Source organism: Oxyura jamaicensis, chromosome 7 (genome assembly GCF_011077185.1).
Source record: "Oxyura jamaicensis isolate SHBP4307 breed ruddy duck chromosome 7, BPBGC_Ojam_1.0, whole genome shotgun sequence".
Classification (NCBI taxonomy): Eukaryota; Metazoa; Chordata; class Aves; order Anseriformes; family Anatidae; genus Oxyura; species Oxyura jamaicensis.
Genome location: NC_048899.1, coordinates 29,549,006 through 29,565,712, shown reverse-complemented (window position 1 = coordinate 29,565,712; position 16,707 = coordinate 29,549,006). Strand labels below are relative to the sequence as shown.

The 16,707-nt window shown below is 67.3% G+C and overlaps 1 protein-coding gene across 13 annotated transcripts in view; it reads left to right on the top strand.

Moving 5' to 3' along the window:
• TNS1 (tensin 1) overlaps positions 1-16,707 on the top strand; it is a 41,045-nt gene that overhangs the window by 8,423 nt on the left and 15,915 nt on the right. For 10 of the 13 annotated variants that reach the window (XM_035330905.1, XM_035330904.1, XM_035330903.1 and 7 more), the window contains exons 3-16: positions 558-599; positions 2,308-2,357; positions 2,579-2,750; positions 2,941-2,991; positions 3,439-3,561; positions 3,740-3,804; positions 3,907-3,990; positions 4,096-4,208; positions 4,445-4,505; positions 5,621-5,696; positions 5,795-5,924; positions 6,201-6,266; positions 6,521-6,682; positions 14,242-15,936. In XM_035330905.1, coding sequence (XP_035186796.1) covers positions 558-599; positions 2,308-2,357; positions 2,579-2,750; positions 2,941-2,991; positions 3,439-3,561; positions 3,740-3,804; positions 3,907-3,990; positions 4,096-4,208; positions 4,445-4,505; positions 5,621-5,696; positions 5,795-5,924; positions 6,201-6,266; positions 6,521-6,682; positions 14,242-15,936 — 2,890 coding nt within the window. Of the gene's footprint in view, positions 1-557; positions 600-2,307; positions 2,358-2,578; positions 2,751-2,940; positions 2,992-3,438; positions 3,562-3,739; positions 3,805-3,906; positions 3,991-4,095; positions 4,209-4,444; positions 4,506-5,620; positions 5,697-5,794; positions 5,925-6,200; positions 6,267-6,520; positions 6,683-11,187; positions 11,369-14,241; positions 15,937-16,707 lie in introns of those variants that run through there. The other 3 variants (XM_035330908.1, XM_035330916.1, XM_035330915.1) reach the window with 3 other exon arrangements.

The window sequence follows — 16,707 nt, the reverse complement described above, 5'->3', positions numbered from 1 at the left end:
TGGCCCTACAACGCCCAGCGCCTGCTCTGGGGGGCACGGCTGGGTCTGGGGGCTGCTTGTCTTGTTGCAAATCACCGCAGCGCTCCCGGCCCCCCTGCGGGTTGTGGGGTGAGGAGGGATGTGGGCAGCATCCCTTCTGGGGGGCCTGGCCCTGGGGGAGGCAGAAGGGGTGTTGGGGTGTGGGTGCCGCCGCGGGGCTGGGTGCCCTCCGTCCGTGACAGTGGTCCCGTGCGGGGCAAGCTGCTGTGAGGCAGGGGGGCAGCGCCCTCGGCCCCCATCAGGGCTCTGCGTCGCCCCAGTGCCACGCTCGGGTTTCGAGGGATTCCCGGCTTTTAGGAAGAACGGACACGTTCTTCCCACGGGGACGCGGGCAGGGAAGGAAACGGCACTGCGGAGCGCTTCCTAGGAAGGGCCAGAAATAGCCAGGGGGAACTTGTGACCCCGGCCTCCACTCTGTATGTGTGTGTGCATGCGTCTCTCACCCTCTCTCTCCCGTTCTCTCCCTCTCCCTGTCTCCTTTCCCTCGTTCCCCCCTCCTCCTGCCTGTCCGCCCGCAGCCGTCCCCAGGGGAGAGCATCACCCAGCAGGCGGACACCCCGGTAAGTGCCCCGTGCCGGGGGAGGCTGGCCTCCTCCTCGAGACATTGCTGGGGATCTCTCGTGCCCGTCCTCTCGCCGCAAGCCATCCCGCAGCCAGAACCCCTCAGCCTGCTCCCGAGGCCCCCCCAATGCTGCCGGGACCCCCAGCCCAGGGCCGTGCCGAAGGCTAAGGGACGTGCCCGGGGCGAGCGGTGGAGGAGCCCGGCGGAGAGGCCCTGGAGAGGAGGCCGGGGCTTTTGCCGCAAAGCCGGCTTTCCTGTCCAAGAGCTGGGGATACATTATTTAATCTGTGGACATGAAATTGCTAAGACAGTGTAGACAAACGCCCTGCCAAAGTCAACGCAGACGGCTTCCCCATGCTCGCCTGCCTCCGCGCGCACCGGGGCTGGGATGGAGCAGGCCTCGGTGGGGACAGAGGACGGTGGTTGCCGTGAGGAAGAGGAGATGAAAGCCTTCCTCACCCCGGAGGCTGCTTGTCCCATCCTGTGGTGGTTTGGGTCATGTCTCCAGACCTTGATGAACAGTCGAGAGGGAACCCACAGCTGGGAAAGTCCTGCGGGGAGCCAGGAGCCCTCTTTGCTGGCTTTGCTTCTGGGGAATTTCCTGGTCTTTCTGCCTCCTTTCTTGTGGCTCACTTCCCCTGCCAGTGGCTGGGGGCAGGTGGGACCTGTGGGTTTTGGATGGTGCCAAGAGCCTGGGGACATGCTGAGGTGACAGGAGGGGAGGTAGGCTTGGATGGGGACCCCAGGTCCCTGCTCCCGAGGGTCTCCGCGGCACCAACTCCACCCAGCCCCACTCAGTAACACGGGCACCCACAGGGGCTCGGGCAGGGATGCTGAGCCCCCAGGCAGCTCATCAGGGAGGCCGTTGGCCATCCCCGGCATCCCACGGAGCTCCACCGGGCACCGTGACCTTGACGGGACCGGCTGGGGACACAGGAACCGCAGCGGGAGGTGATGTTGGTTGCATGCCGCCAAACCTGCCCTGGGCTGGGTCAAGCCCTGGGACCCCAGGGGGCTGCCGTGTCCCGAGCTGGAGCTGCAGCCCCCCGGAGGGTGGTGGCACGTCCTGCAGCTCTGCATCCGCTAGTGGATGGGGTTCGGGTCCTTCCCGGGGCTCGGGAGGTGCTGCCCATGCGAGATGAGTCTTTAAAGGACTCCTGCTTGTTAGCGGGAGATACTACCACTAATGAGGTGTGAGTGTGTTTTCCCTTAGCGGTTTTTTTTGGAAACCCTGCTTTGTTTTTCGGCTGAGGTCACGAAGTCGCCCAACAAACCGGCTGCAGATGAAATTCTTGAGGCCGGAGAACATGCATAAATAGAAGTTTCCTGCTCTGAGAGCTCAAACATTTCCTCCCGGCGTTTGGCGTGCTGGAGCCGGGGCCAAAGCAAACGGCGGTGCCTGGCCACGCGAGCCTCCCCGCGGGCTGCAAGCCTGCCCCGTCCCCTGCTGTCACCTGGTGCCATCGCACTGTCCCCGCTGTGCCCGGTGCCGCTGCTCGTTGCTGTGTCCGTGGCGGGGGTGGCAGCGCGATGGGGTGCTTGGTGCCACCGGGATGCCCCCAGGGTGGGACGTGGCGGCAGCGGTACCTTTGGGCATTGCGGGACACTGTGCTGGGGTGGATGCGCCCGCCTTGGCATGGTGCCTGGGGACATTCGGCCACTCCAGAGCCACGGCAGTAACTCGCTTCTCCTCTCTGGTTCTTTAGGACACCACGAAATCCCCCAGGAGCGGGCAGTCACGCCGCAAAACGTCCAGGTAGAGTCCACATGCACATCGTGGTCCACGTGGGGATGGGGACCTGCGGTGGCGGGGACACGACGACACCTGGCAGCAGGGAAAAACCCACAGGAAGCCCGACCCCTGCGTCCCCACCTGTCCCAGCCCATACCCCTTAACCCAAGTGGCCGTGCCGGGTGGGGAGTGTCACCGTGTCCCCTCGGTGCCACGTCCTGACGGCGGTCCCCTCCCTTGCCCAGGAGCATGAGCGTGACGGCGGCGATGGAGAGCAGCTGTGAGCTGGACCTGGTGTACATCACGGAGCGCATCATCGCCGTCTCCTACCCCAGCGCGGCCGAGGAGCAGAGCTTCCGCAGCAACCTCCGCGAGGTGGCCCACATGCTGAAGTCCAAGCACGGGGACAACTACGTGGTGAGGGGCCCTGCCTGCCTGGGGATGGGGTGCTGCAGGGGATGGGGTGCTGCGTCCTCGCCTCCGGCTGGTCTCGACCCCGGTGTGCTGAGCCGGAGAGGGAGGCACTTTGCACTGACGAGGATGTTTTTTGTGGGAGGGTTACTGGGGGGAAGGTGTTCCCTCACTCTGTCTTTCCTCTTCCCTGAAGCTTTTCAATCTATCCGAGCGGAGACATGACATCAGCAAGCTTCACCCCAAGGTGGGTCATGCCTGCGGGGAGCAGGGGGCTTTGGGGGCTGGGGCAGGGCAGCGGGGCCATCCGTGGGATCAGCTGCAAGCTGCTGGGGGGGAGGAACAGCCGCCCCCCTGCAAGGTGGGAGGGAAAGCCCGGGGAAGAGCACCAGGACTGCCCCCACCAGCCCCAGCTGGCGCCTCTTGGAGACCTCCCTTGCTTCCCCCTGAAGCACTGTCTCCATCCCTGGGCAGCTGAGCTGGGCGCCCTGCGGGGGACTAAGATCTGGGGCCCCCAGCTCCCCCCCACCAGGACAGGGTCATGGCAGAGAGGCTGGGAGAGGCATCAGGGCACCGCGGTGGCTTTTGTCCCTTTTCCCCACCCTGTGCCCTTGCCCCGGGCTTCACACGCCGGCTGGAGACTGCAGAGGGGGCCCAGCTCAGCGTGGATGTGACCCCCCTGTTCCTCACCCAGGTGCTGGATTTCGGCTGGCCCGACCTGCACACCCCGGCGCTGGAGAAGATCTGCAGCATTTGCAAAGCCATGGACACGTGGCTCAACGCGGCGGGTCACAACGTGGTGGTGCTGCACAACAAGGTCCCCAGAGCGGGGAGGGGGACACAGGGGGGCTGCAGGGCTGGGGCTGAGCGCGCCACGGGGTGCAGGGAGCCTGCGGCTTGGGGCTCGGTGTGCCAGCATCCTGTTGGTGTGTGTTTATATGGGATGGTGCTGATGGGTGTCGCCGTCCCGTTGATGGCCCTTTTTGCTGTCACAGGGGAACCGCGGCCGGCTGGGGGTGGTGGTGGCAGCCTACATGCACTACAGCAACATCTCGGCCAGGTGAGAGCGATACCCGGCCCCGGGGCACCCCGACCCACTGCCCCCGGGCGGGGATGGTGCCACCGCCTCCCTCTTCCCCTCACCTACCCCTCGTCCCCGCAGCGCCGACCAGGCTCTGGACCGGTTTGCCATGAAGCGCTTCTACGAAGACAAGGTGGTGCCGGTGGGACAGCCCTCCCAGAGGAGGTGGGTCCTGGCGTGCGGTCACAGCCCGGGTTTTGCCCCGTGGCTGTGGCGGGGGGGGGCCGAGGGCTGCGGCGCAGCCCCCGACCCGCCCGTCCCCCCCCGCAGGTACATCCACTACTTCAGCGGGCTGCTGTCGGGCAGCATCAAGATGAACAACAAGCCCCTCTTCCTCCACCACGTCATCATGCACGGCATCCCCAACTTCGAGTCCAAAGGCGGTACGTGCCCCCAGCCCCACGCCGCCCCGAGCATCCCCTTCTGCCCGCCCCGCGGCAGCCCCAGCTGTAGCCCGCGGCCGGCGGCCCCACCGGTGCGGGCTGGCCGAGGCGGGGAGCGGCTGTTTGCCTTGGCTCCTGCCCTGTTTGGATTTCTACCCCGTGACTAATCCCTGCCCCGGCCCCTCCGCCCCGCCGGCTAACAAGGCGCCTTCTCTCCCCCCGCTGATGTCTTCCAGGTTGCCGGCCCTTCCTGAAGATCTACCAGGCCATGCAGCCCGTCTACACCTCGGGGATCTAGTAACTATCCCTGCCCGGCTCGGGGGGGGGCTCGCAGCTGGGGGGAGACGGGGACATCCAAGACCAAGTCCCCTGCGGTCCCGGCGCTTAGTCCTTTTGGTTCCCCCCGGCCTCGGGTGACAAAAAAGAGGCTCCCCGTTTTCTTAGAGGCTGTAACCGGTTATACTGGGCCGTACTGGGCTGGCCTGGGCCGTGTTGCTGGGGGGGGCTGTAGTGACTCTGCGCATCAGCAGAGGGAGCCTGGGGCTGAGCGGAGCCTGGGGCTGGGGACACCTCGCCCTCCCTGGGGACACGGAGGCGTTCCTCCTCTGCTGGCCAGAGGGATGCTCCTCCTGCCCCGAGAGCTCCCGTGGGGCTGCAGACCGACGTGCCATGATGCGAGGCACCCTCCCTGTGCTGGTTCGCCGCCCCTATAGGAATCCTACAGGGCTGACACCCTGCCAGCCCCCCATCCCGCATCCCCACCCCTTGGGTGCGGAGATCGCTGTGAAGAGCCCCCACGGTGGCCTTCCTCTCCATCCCAAGGAAGAGCTCCCCACAACTTCACCTCCCCACTAGTTACCGCGACAGCATTCCCCAGTGCTGCCGCCCGGGGCAGGGTCTGCGCCCCCATTCCCAGCCCCACCAGCCCCGGGGTCCCAGGGAGCTGGCACAGGGAAAGGCAAAGGAGCTCATCTCCCCAGCTGCCCACGTCCCACTGGGGGTGCCCCCAACTCCTGTCCCCACACCCAGCCTGCAGTGGGGCCCCCTCAGGGGGAGCAGAGCCTTTGGGGTGTTCCCTCCTCACCCCCTGAACCGGGATCTCCCTTCCCTGCCAGCCGAGCGCCCCCGTTAGCCGAGATTCAGTGCCACCCCAGCCTCGCCTTTCGGCTTTTAATAGACTGTTTATGGGACGCCGGTAATAAAGTCCAGGTTTATCTCGCCTGTGAAATCCAACCCGCTTCTTCCCGCGTCCCCCAGCACCAAACGCTGACGCCACCGCTTGCGGGCAGCCCCCGGGGTGTGTGTGGGGTGCAGGAGGGGAAACTGAGGCAGGGGGCAGCTCCTGGGAGGAGGCAGGGTGCTGTGGGGTCTCTGCGCCGCCGCTCGTGTCCACATGCCGTCCCTCTCCACAGCAACGTGCAAGGGGACAGCCAGACGGGCATCTGCATCACCATCGAGCCCGGGCTGCTGCTGAAGGGCGATATCTTGGTAAGGAGCCCGTCCCCCGCTCGGCCTCCCGGTGCTCCTCGTGTCCCGGGGGATCCTGGTAGCGGGGGGACTCGTCCTCATCCCCTCTCATCCCGCAGCTCAAGTGCTACCACAAGAAGTTTCGCAGCCCGACCCGCGACGTGATTTTCCGCGTGCAGTTCCACACGTGCGCCGTGCACGACCTGGACATCGTCTTCGGCAAGGAGGACCTGGACGAGGCGTTCAGAGGTAACCGCGCTGCCCGCCCCGGTGTCTCCCCCCTCCCTGCTGCCAATTTTCAGCTCCTCCTGCGGCTCTGAGGCTGCTCCCGTTGCTGGGACGTCTGGGCACCCCGCTGGTGGGGAGAACAACCCATCCTGACGGCATCATCCCAAATCTGGGCATCGTTGCCCAAGGAAAACCTTGAGCAGCTCCTGCCCCTGAGCTGGCCGGGGCAGCTTTGGGCACGTTTTGGTTGGCGGGACAGATGGGGATGGTCCCTTAGCTCTGCTCTCTCCCTGCCAGATGACCGCTTCCCTGAGTACGGGAAGGTGGAGTTCGTGTTCTCCTACGGCCCCGAGAAGATCCAAGGTACGGCCGGCTCGCCCTGCGAGGAGGACCCCCTGCCCCCAAAAGCCTAGCCTTGTCTGTGCGTCCTGCTGTACCCCGCAGCCCACCCGACCCTCTGGGTGCCCCCGTTCCTATATCTATACGCTGGGTGCCCCTCCACTTGTCTCCCAAAAGCCCCATCCGTGACGCTCCCGCCTTACCCCACGTGCCTCCCCCTTTTTCCCTCGCCCCACCCCACCCGTGCCGCCCCGACCGACCGTCCCTCGTCCTCCCAGGCATGGAGCACCTGGAGAACGGGCCCAGCGTCTCCGTGGACTACAACACCTCCGACCCGCTCATCCGCTGGGACTCCTACGAGAACTTCAACATCCAGCGCGAGGACAGCGCCGAGGGAGCCTGGGCCGAGCCGCCGCTGCCTGCCAAGCACCTGGAGAAAGGTCAGGGCCGCGGGCGGCTGCCGGGACCCCCGGGATGTTGCCGTGCCTCGGTTTCCCCTTGCTGGGGACGAGGACGCCTCGCTGTCCCCGCGCTGTCGCTTGGAGCTGGGAGAAGCCCCCCGAGCCCCCGCTTGGCTGCTGCATGCTGGCTGCCCTCGCCTGCTTGCCAGGGACAGGGCGTGCTTCTATTTTATATATATTGAGGGTGCCGGGCCCGTGTCCTGGTGGCCAAAGCACCTGTGGCAGAGCAGATGCCTGAACTTTCCTGGCCTGGTCCGCACAGACGTCCCCGGGGCAGGGACAGCTGCGGTCCCCGGCGTCCCTGAAGGTCACCGGCTGTGCCGGGCGGGAGCCTGGGTGGCTTCGCCTGTCCTGTCCCTGCAGGGGTCTCGTCCTGGCAGCTGTCTCCTGCAGGCTGCCTTTGGGGTGGGGCCGCACAGCTCTGCCCCTTGTGGGGTCTCCATGGAGTAGGGGGACCCCCGGAATGGGTTCCTGGAACAACGGGGCATGGAGCCCACATGGGGGCTTCACTGGAGGCTGTGGGGATCCCCCTGGGGTCTCCTCCTCCCGCTGGCTTTTGGTGGAGAGCCTCCTGTCTGCGTGGGAACGGGGAGCCGGCACGGTTTTGCTGTCTTTCCCCCTCTCCAGCTCGGTTTCCTTCCTCCCTCGCTCTCCAGCGGGTGGGCAGGCCGGCGCGGCGGCCGCGGGGGCCGGGGCCCACGTGCGCCATGGGGCCGGGATCGGGGCCGGCGGTGTGCGAGGCGGCGGTGTGAGGGGTCCGTGTTTATGGTTGTTCTGGCCTTATTTGGGCAGGGAATCGCGCGCCGGCATTTTTGGCACACCAGGCGCGAGCGAGCGGCGGCGGCGGCGGTGGGGCGGGGGGGGGAACCGAGGTTGGCACGAGGTGTGGGGGGGGGGACGGGACCAGAGCCGGGGTGGGATCAGCCGCCGCGCCGCTCCTTTGCCACTGCCGCTCCCCGCCGCCCGGCGAAGGCTCCCGGAGGAGGCGGCAGCCAGGGAAGTCGGGATCACCCGCGAACCGGTGGGTTCCCCCCCCCCGCACCGCGTCTCCTCCAGCCCCTGCGCCTGCCACCCTCGCCGTGGCTCTGCTTGGGGACCAGGCTGGGCACCGAGGGGGTGCTGAGCTGGGTGGGAGGTGGGGGACGGTCCCCGAGGGGCAGAAGGATGGCAGGGGGGCTTTGAACCCCCAGGTCTGGCGTTCTGGCACGGTACCCAGGCACGGGCTGCTCCGCGAGCCCCCTTGCTGGCCTTCTCCAGGTCCCTGCTGCCCGCCCGGCCCGGGCTGCCCTGTGGGTGTCTGTGAGATCGGGGTGTGCCGGGACGCCCCCGTCCCCATCCTGCCACACGTCATCTGTCCCCGCGCTGCACCAGCGGCTGGTGGCTCCGCCTGCCCTCCTTCGTCCTCCTCAGAGGGGCTGTGGGGTTGGTGCTGGCTCCGTGACGAGTTCCCACCATCGTCCTGGCAGCAGTCGCTGCTGTGGTGGGTCCTCCCCGGGGCTGTTTTTGGGGTTCACACGTCCCTGCTCCCGGGTGGATGAAGGGTTCATTGCCTCTCCTGGTGGGGCCAGGCTGCAGCAGCGCCGCTGCTTTTGCAGCTTGCTGGAGGGTCGCTGCCGAGGGAGTTTTGGGGCAGGTGGGCAAAGCTGGATACGTGATGGCGGTGGCGCAGCGTGGGGGGACACCGGGCTCGGGACAACCCTGAGGCAGTGCGAGGTGGTGCCAAAGGGCCACGATTGTGTCTCCAACCCAGCAGCTCCCCGTAACCACAACACCTTGGACCCACTCGCCCCACTGCACCCCTTGTCCATCCTTCCCCTGCCTCTCTCCTCTGTACCAGCCCTGTCCCCGCTGCGGGCCAGCCCTGCCCGGCCCCGCTTTGTGCTGCCGAGGCCGGGCCAAGCCCAACATCTGCAGGGGACTTGCTAAATCCCCACCTGAGTAATGCTGCTGGCGCCGGGCTCGGCCGTGCTCACGCGCGTGCGCTCCCCTCCTGATGTACCCCTTGGCCGGGATGGAGGGGACGGGATGTCTGGGGGTTGGGGGGGTACGGACGGGGGGCACCAGCTCCCCAGGTCAGCCCTGGCTGCAAAACCTCCTGAGGTTACGCCGGTGCCCTCCTCCTCCTGCCTCGTCTCCCCGTCCCACGCTGGGAACAGGGTGGCGGACACCAGTGCTGCACCTTCCTGTGGCTCACCACGTCCCCAGCTGGGGTCGCTGCCACGGGTTTGTGCCCCCCCGCGGTGCGGTGGGCGTCTTGCTGGGCACCCCCGTGGGGAACATCTCCCACGGCGGGGCCGGATCCTGCCTCGGGGCCGCCAGGACGGACGGGGAGCGCGGAGGAGCAGGCGAGCTGGGGCGCGCGGAGGCGGGGAGCCAAATGGGCCAGGCCGGGGCTGTGAAAGCCATCGTGGAGCTGCCGGGCTGCGGCGCTCCCCCCGCGGCTGGCTCCGTCCCCTGGCCGGGCTCTGCGGGGAGGGGAGCCGCTGGCTCTGCTCTCGCCTTCGCCAGCTGACTAAAGCCGAAGGAATCCGCTTCCCCCTCCCCAGCCCGCCCATCTCCGCCGCCCTGCGCTCCGACCGCCGCGAGGTAAGGGCTCGGCGGGTGGGTTTCTGGGGGAAACACAGGGCTCGCACCCTGCTCCTGGGCAGGGGGGACCCCGCTAGGCTGGAGCTGGGTCCGCGGGGAGGCTGTCCTCCTTTCTTCGGGTTGTTCCCCATGGGGGAGCATCCGTGGGCTCGGCTGGATGTTTGGGCTGGGCATGCAAGCCAGCAGCTGCTCGCGAGGCGAGGGCTGTCCTCTGACCCGATATTTTGGGGTGGAGAAGCGGGGACTGCGGGGCTCCGGGCCAGCAGGGCTCACACCAGGGATGAGGGCTGGGTGCCCGCAGGCACTGGAAGCTCAGCCCCTTCCCCTTCTCCTTTAAAGAGTCCTTAAAGTCCAAACCTGCTGGAGCAGGTGAGCATGTCTGGGGTCCATGTCCTGCCCTCCCGTGGGTGCCCAGGGCTGTGGGACGCGGGGAAAAACAATAAAAAGGTATAAAACGGGCAAAACAAGGTTTGCAAGGATGCTAGCTTGGTGCGTGCCACTGTCTGGAGGAATTGCGGCTCTGAGTCGGGGGCCTGGCTGGAAATGAGAACGTGGGAAATGTTCATTTGGGGGGAATGGAGTGCAGGGAGCCTTGTGTTTTGGATCAGGCTGGAGAAGTGAGGGGAAAAGGGGTGTCAGTCCCACCCAGCTCCCAGACAGGACCCCGCCGTGTTCGAGTGCCGGCCACCACCAGCTGGGTAGCGAGCTGGCGGGGTCTTTCCAGCAGGGGTTTGTGCGGGGCGCAGGGACCAGGGTGCCGTAGGTGTCCCTAAGCAGCGCTGTGCCCTGCATGCCCGGCGAGGGCTGGGGAGGTGATGTGCAAAACTGGGTCGGGTTTGGCAGATGGCGTGGCCGCTGGAAGGGGTCAGAGGCTTGGCTTTGAGGGGTTTCTGCTCCTCTTGAGCTGGGCATTTATTTGTGAAGGAGAAACTCAGGACTCCAGCAAGGCACCTGGGTCTGCAGTCCCCCCCCTCTGCCCCCCTCAAAGCATCCCGGGGGGGCCGAAAGGACACCCCCCTCCCACCCAAAACATGTCCTGGCTTCCTGGGGACAGGTGTGACTTGGCGTGGGAGCTGGGCAGGGCTGGGGGGCTGAGGCTGGGGGTCCCCAAGGGGCTGGGGTCTCCTCCAGCGGGGTGATGCTCTGTGCCTGGTTTGGGGGGGCAGGCCGTCCGTCTCGCTTTCGGGGAGGCTGTCTGTCCGTCCGTCCATCCGTCCGCGGTGCCTAGGAAATGGTTAATGTGCTGCAGCGCTGCCCGTGGAGGAAGTAGTTAATATTCATAACTAGGAGCCGGCTGTCCGTCCCGCTGCCCTCCCTGCCCTCCCTCCGTGGCGTCTCCTTAACCGGGGCTGGGGGCTCGGTGCCGGCAGCCCCCGGCTGCCTCCCTGCTGCCTCTCGCCGGTGTGGTCTGGGCGGAGGGGAGGGATCTGACACCTCCTCGCCTCCAGCCTCCTCCGTCCCGTCCCGCTGCCTCCTCTCCTCCGTCCTCCCCTCGCTCCCCGCCGCTGTGCCCGGCTCCTGGGGCTGAGCCCCCCTCCGGCCCCCCCCTTGTGCTCGGGGTGCCCCGAAGTTGGCCCCGGGGACGCAGCGCTGGGGAGGGAATAGCTCCACGAGAGGGAAAGCAAAGCCAAAGGGACAAACGCCAGCCAAAGCCAGCCCCAGCCGTCGGCTCCTGTCCTGGACGGACGCACGGAGCCGGCCGCGGACGCCGCTCGAGCTGCCGCCGCGCCAGGTCCCCTGGAAGGCTCTGGTGCTGGAAGGAGCGAAGGAAAGGGATTTTGCCGCCCGCTCCTTCTCTTCGCCTGGGATCTTTTCTTCCCTGTGCCCTTTGGTAAGTCCTGACTCCGCTTTTCTTTGAGCCGGACGGGCTGGGGGGGAGGGCAGGGGCAGGGGGGGATTTATGGCCGCGGCGACCGCGGGCTCAGGGGCTGGGATTACTTCTTGCCATCTTATCTGGGCACACGATGAAACCAGAGCTGGGGAGGGGTGCTGAGCTCTTCCCACGGGACTCAGCCTGGCTCCTCCATCCTACGGAGGGTCCTGAGACCCCACGGACCTGCCTGGAGGCAGAGGCAGCAGGTGGGATGCTGCTGGACCAGGGGAGACGCGGCAGTGCCCCAGCCTCATCCCCTGCAGGGGCGCGGAGCCCCGGGCAGGATTTGTGCCGGCGCACGGTGCCGCGAGGCGCACCCCGCTGGGCCTGAGGGATTTGGGAACGGGGGGGTCCTTCTGCCACCCTCCGGGCTGAGCCCCCGGCCTCTTGCCACTTGTTGTAGACCGGGTTTGGGGTTTTCTCCCGGTCTGAGCTGCAGGGCGGCGGGGAGGGAGAGGGCAGAGCATTGCTGTGCTGGGGAGGCCAGCGGGGTGATAGGGCTGGGCTCGGTGGCTCCCCTCGGCTCTCCCCGAGCCGCAGCAGGGGCTGAGCCCAGGCAAACCCGGCCCTGCCAGGCTGGAGCTGCGCTGACCTTCAGGGACGGAGCCTGACCTTGCGGGGAGCTGCAACCCCGCTGCAAACGGGGACCTGGCGTCCCGCTGCTCTGGGGACATCTGCACTGCCTGCGGCAGCCCGTGCCCCTTCCCTTCTTGCTTTCTGGGGGAGTTTGCTCAACTCCTCAGGTGACGAGTGATGGGCAGCTGTCACAGCGTGGCCCAGGGGTGGCGTGGGGAGGTGGCAGGGAGCAGCAGGCAGTCACCTCTTGTCACCAAAGCCCAGGGGATGCGTGGGGACAAGGACGGGGTGCGCAGGCAGGTATGGGGCAGAACAGCCGTGGAACAGGGGACCAGAGGCGGCCCGACCAAAGGCCCCTTCCTCGCTTGGTGCTGCTCTTGGGGGTCACCAAATCCCCGTGTCCCCGTTTAACTGGAGGGTTCAGGGTGGGTAGGACCGGGTGCTCGGGGCTCTCAGCATGTGCCCCATGCTGACCCCGCTTTCGAGACGTTTCGCCCAGCCGTGGGGCGGTTCCCAGCCTACAGCCTAATTAAAGCCTTTCTCATCTATTTTTTCCCTCGGAGCCACGTGCTTTCATTTATATTTATTTATTCCCTTTTCCTTTCCATTCCCTTGCCCTATTTATCCCAGCCCCCCTCGGCTCTTGCCCTATTTCCCGGGACTGGCCAGCGCCCGCTGCTGCCATCAGACGGGAGGGCTGGGCGATGTCCTGACTCCAGGCGATGTCTCAGCCTCTCCGGCGTTGACGCGGCCCCTGGACACGCTGCTTTTTCCTTTCTCCCTCCCCTGGAAGGGATTCCCTCCCTCTCTTCCCCCCTTTCCCTGCTACGGGAGGGGTGGCCGAGTCGACCGCTGCCGGTTCCTGGCTCCACGGCGCACGGAGGAGCGCCGAGCCCCCGGCAGAAGTCGCGGACACCTCCTCATCCCTCCACGCTGGGTGCCCGGAGGAGACCCCGCTGTCCCTGCTGCCCTGGGGCATCTTCCAGGCCAGGGCTCCCCGGGCTGCCAGCAGGGAGCCGGGAGCGGAAAATCGGCGTCAAGGGGGCTCTTTCCGGGGCGGGAACGGGCCGGCTGGGTAGGTCGTGTGCCGGGCGGTATTTCTGGTGAGGAGGGGTCGCGGCGGGGGGCGAGGGCGTCCCCGCGGGCAGGCAGGGACCCGGTAAGCTGTCCCCGCAGCCTGGCTCGGGGGCTCGCTTTCGGAAGTGTTTTGCTCGCAGATAGGAGCGCTCTGATTTCACACTATCGCATTAGGGCCGTCTTCCGCTCCTGAGTCAGCCGCCTGGCCCCCGGCCAGAGAAGAGTCATTTTTTCCTCCAAAAGAAAGTGTTTAATGCTGCTCGCAGCCCCTTCCAGGAAACCTCGGCGGGGAGCTGGAAAAACAAGAGTCTGCAGCCCAGCCGGTGCCGTGCGTGCTGCTGGGGGGGGAGCGGGCACGGCGAGGGGGGCTGTCCTCAATGCCACCCTGGTGGCTGGGCTCCTGGGGACCTCGCTGCGTCCCCGAAAGCCGGGCACCCCCTGTGGGAAGCTTTAAAGGGTGAAAGGGGTGGCTGTGGGAGCTGGGGAGCTCGGTGCAGGACGTGTGCCCTGCGGAGCTGGCTGTGGGGTGTCCCGGTGAGGTTGGTGGTGGGTGACGTTGCTTCGAGCTGTGGGGTGTCCGGTGCCTCCCCAGGGAGGAGACGCCGTGCGCTCAGGGCTGGGCAGAAATGCTGCTTCTGTGGGAGCTCTGGGGAAGTGTCCGGCCATGAGAGAAGGTCTGGAGCAGATCCACCCACCCTGAAAGAACAGAAAGGGTGGGAGCCTTTCTGTAGCCAGGGAAGAAAATGTCAAGGATGGGTGGCTGGCTGGGTCCGTGCATCGTCTGGGAGGGGAGTGGGAGGTTGGAGCAGACGGGGAGGGGAAAGGTGGGTCCTTGGTTCATCTGCCCTCCATCTCTGGGCCGAGAACATCCATCCAGCTGGAGGCACGGAGACCCGGGAGGCCAGATCCCCACTGCCTCCCCCTGCCTCCCAGGGGTTGTGTGTGTGCATCACCCCCACCCTTCGCACTGCCACAGCCCCTGTTCTCCCCCCCCCCGATGCCCTGTGGCCCTTTGGGTGCAGGCTGCGCCCTGCGGAGCCGCGGGGCAGCGGTTAGGCAACAGCCCACGGTACCGGCAGCCCCGACCCTCCCCAGCGACGGGCCCAGGAGGAGAACTGCACGGACTTTGCACGGCCCTGGGGGGGTGTTTGCTGGATGTCGGCGGAGCATGCGGTGCTTGCGGGGCAGGGAAGGACGGCGCGCGGAGCCAGGGCCGTGCGGGGGCACGGGGAGGGGGTCCGGCCCCGGTGTCTGTGCATGGTGGCGCCTGCGGGATTGCGGAGGGTGCAGAGGAGACGGCGATGCTGGTAGCTATGCGTTACGGCGGCACGGAAGAGATCGAAACCACCGGCTAATGGGACCCATTAGCTCCGTGCAGCGAGCCAGCCATTGATCTGGGGTCTCGTGTTCGTTTCTCCCCTTGCAGAGGTTGGGCACACGCAAGGGCCCCTGGACGGGAGCCTCTACGCTAAAGTGAAGAAGAAAGACTCCCTGCACGGCAGCACCGGCGCCGTCAACGCCGCCCGCCTCCCTCTTTCGGCAACTCCCAACCACGTCGAGCACACGCTGTCGGTGAGCAGCGACTCGGGCAACTCCACCGCCTCCACCAAGACCGACCGGACGGATGAGCCGGGGGCGCCCGGGGCGCCCGGCGGCCACGCGGTGCTGAGCCCCGAGGAGAAGCGGGAGCTGGACCGTCTCCTCGTCGGCTTCGGCTTGGAGAGCGCGGCGCCCATGCACAACCACGTGCCCGGCCCCGTGCCCGCACGCGCGCCCGCCGTGCCGGGCCGCCACGTGGTGCCGGCCCAGGTGCACGTCAACGGCGGCGCCGCGCCGCTGGTGGCCGAGCGGGAGACGGATATCTTGGACGACGAGCTGCCCAACCAGGACGGGCACAGCGTGGGCAGCCTGGGCACGCTCTCCTCCCTGGACGGCACCACCACCGCCAGCGAGGCCGGGTACCACGAGGCGCCGCGCGTGGGCAGCCTCTCCTCCCTGCCCAACGGGCCGGCGAGCTACAACGGGGCCGAGAAGATGCTCAAGGAGGGGCTTTATGAGGCTGAGCCGCTCTCCAACGGCACCTACCCCTACGGCAACCAGAACGCCCTGGTGGGACACCACCTCCGTGACCCGCTGGCTCACTTGCGGCCCTCGGCGTCTGCGCAGGAGCACCTGGCTGCGTACCCGCAGCGGCCACCGGCCACGGCCTCCCCAGGCTGGCTGCAGCCTGTGGCGCCCCAGCCCTACCTGTACGGCTACGACCTCCCCGGTGCCCACCGCTCGCAGTCCTTCCCGGCCGTTGGGACGGCCAAATATGAAGTGAACCCGGCGCTGCCACAAGCCCCGGCTCGCAGCACCAGCAGCCGGGAGGCCGTGCAGCGGGGCTTGAATTCCTGGCAGCAGCAAGGTGGCAGCCGGCCCCCTTCCCGGCTGCAGGACGGCGGCTTGGAGAGCCACAGCCCCAGCCTGTCCAGCTGCAGCCCCCAGCCCAGCCCGCTGCAGCCGGTGCCCCCGCACAGCCACAGCATGCCCGAGTTTCCCCGGGCGCCCTCCCGCCGGGAGATCGAGCAGTCCATCGAAGCGCTCGACGTCCTCATGCTGGACCTGGCGCCCGCTGTCCACAAGTCGCAGAGCGTCCCCGCGGCCGCCCGCCCGGACAAGCCGGCCGCCTTGCTCTCCTCGCTCTCGGCACAGCCACTTGCCAGCCACTACGCCCAGCCGGCCCCGCAGGTGGCCCAGCCGAGGTCCTTCGGCACCCCCGTGGGCTCCGATCCCCTGGCCAAAGCCTACTCCCCCGGCCCGCTAGCTCCCATGGGACGAGGCACGATGGAGCCAGACTACACCGTGCACGAGTACCGGGAAACCTATACACCCTACAGCTACCAGCCGGTGCCGGAGCCGAGGAGTTACGGCCACGCCGTTGCGCCGGCGAGCGTCCTCCCGCTCAGCACCTCGTATAGCCCCGTGGGGTCCCAGCAGCTCCTCGTCTCCTCCCCGCCGTCCCCCACTGTCCCCGCACCGAGCCAGATGCCCCCCAAGGGACTGGAGAGCTACGAAGACCTGTCGAGATCAGCAGAAGAACCCTTGAATCTGGAGGGCCTGGTGGCCCACAGGGTGGCAGGTAGGACGCTTTGATTCCTCCGGGGGGGTGGGAGGTGGCGCGGGGGCCAGCTCGGCGGTGGCACCATGCGTGGTGGTGACAGGGATGGGGGACGGTGACACGGAAGGGTCAGCCTGTGCTGCTCATGGAGAACCCCGGGGCAGCTCGCCGTTTCTGGGGGAATGATGCACCCCCCCACCCTACAACAGGGCAGGAATGGGCAGCAGCACCTTGCTGACGGCGATGGCTCCGTGCCGCGGAGGGGAGGCTGTGCTCCAACTCCCTGCCTGCCCCAGGCTCCGGTTTGGGGTTTTCAGGGCCACGGAGGGTCCCAGCTCCCTGAGAAGGAGCTGCCGTGGCTCTGCGGCACCGCGGGTGCCCTCCCTCCCGCTGCCTGAGCGAGCAGTTGTTTAATTGCAGAGCGACATTTGGGAAGGGTTCGGGGATGTGTCCAGGCTCGGGGCCAGCTCGTGATGCTGGGGCTTGGCAGCTCCGTCCGTTCCAGCTCTGCGCTCAGTCCAGAAACTCGCCCGGTATTAGAGGGAGGGGGAAGAGGCTCGGCTGGAAAAATCCGACAGCACCAACCCACCCGGCGCTGGGGCTGAGTCACCGCTGCCCCAGGAGGGGGGCAGCGCCGTGGGGCAGGATGGGGGGCGCTGGAGGCGCTGGGGGCGGTTTGCATCCATCCGAACCCTGTTTTGGGGGTTCAGGCCCACAGAGGTGTTCAGGGAGCCAGGGCAGCCAGCACACCCAAGGACACGGGGATGCACAAAGCGGGCTGTGTGTCTGGGC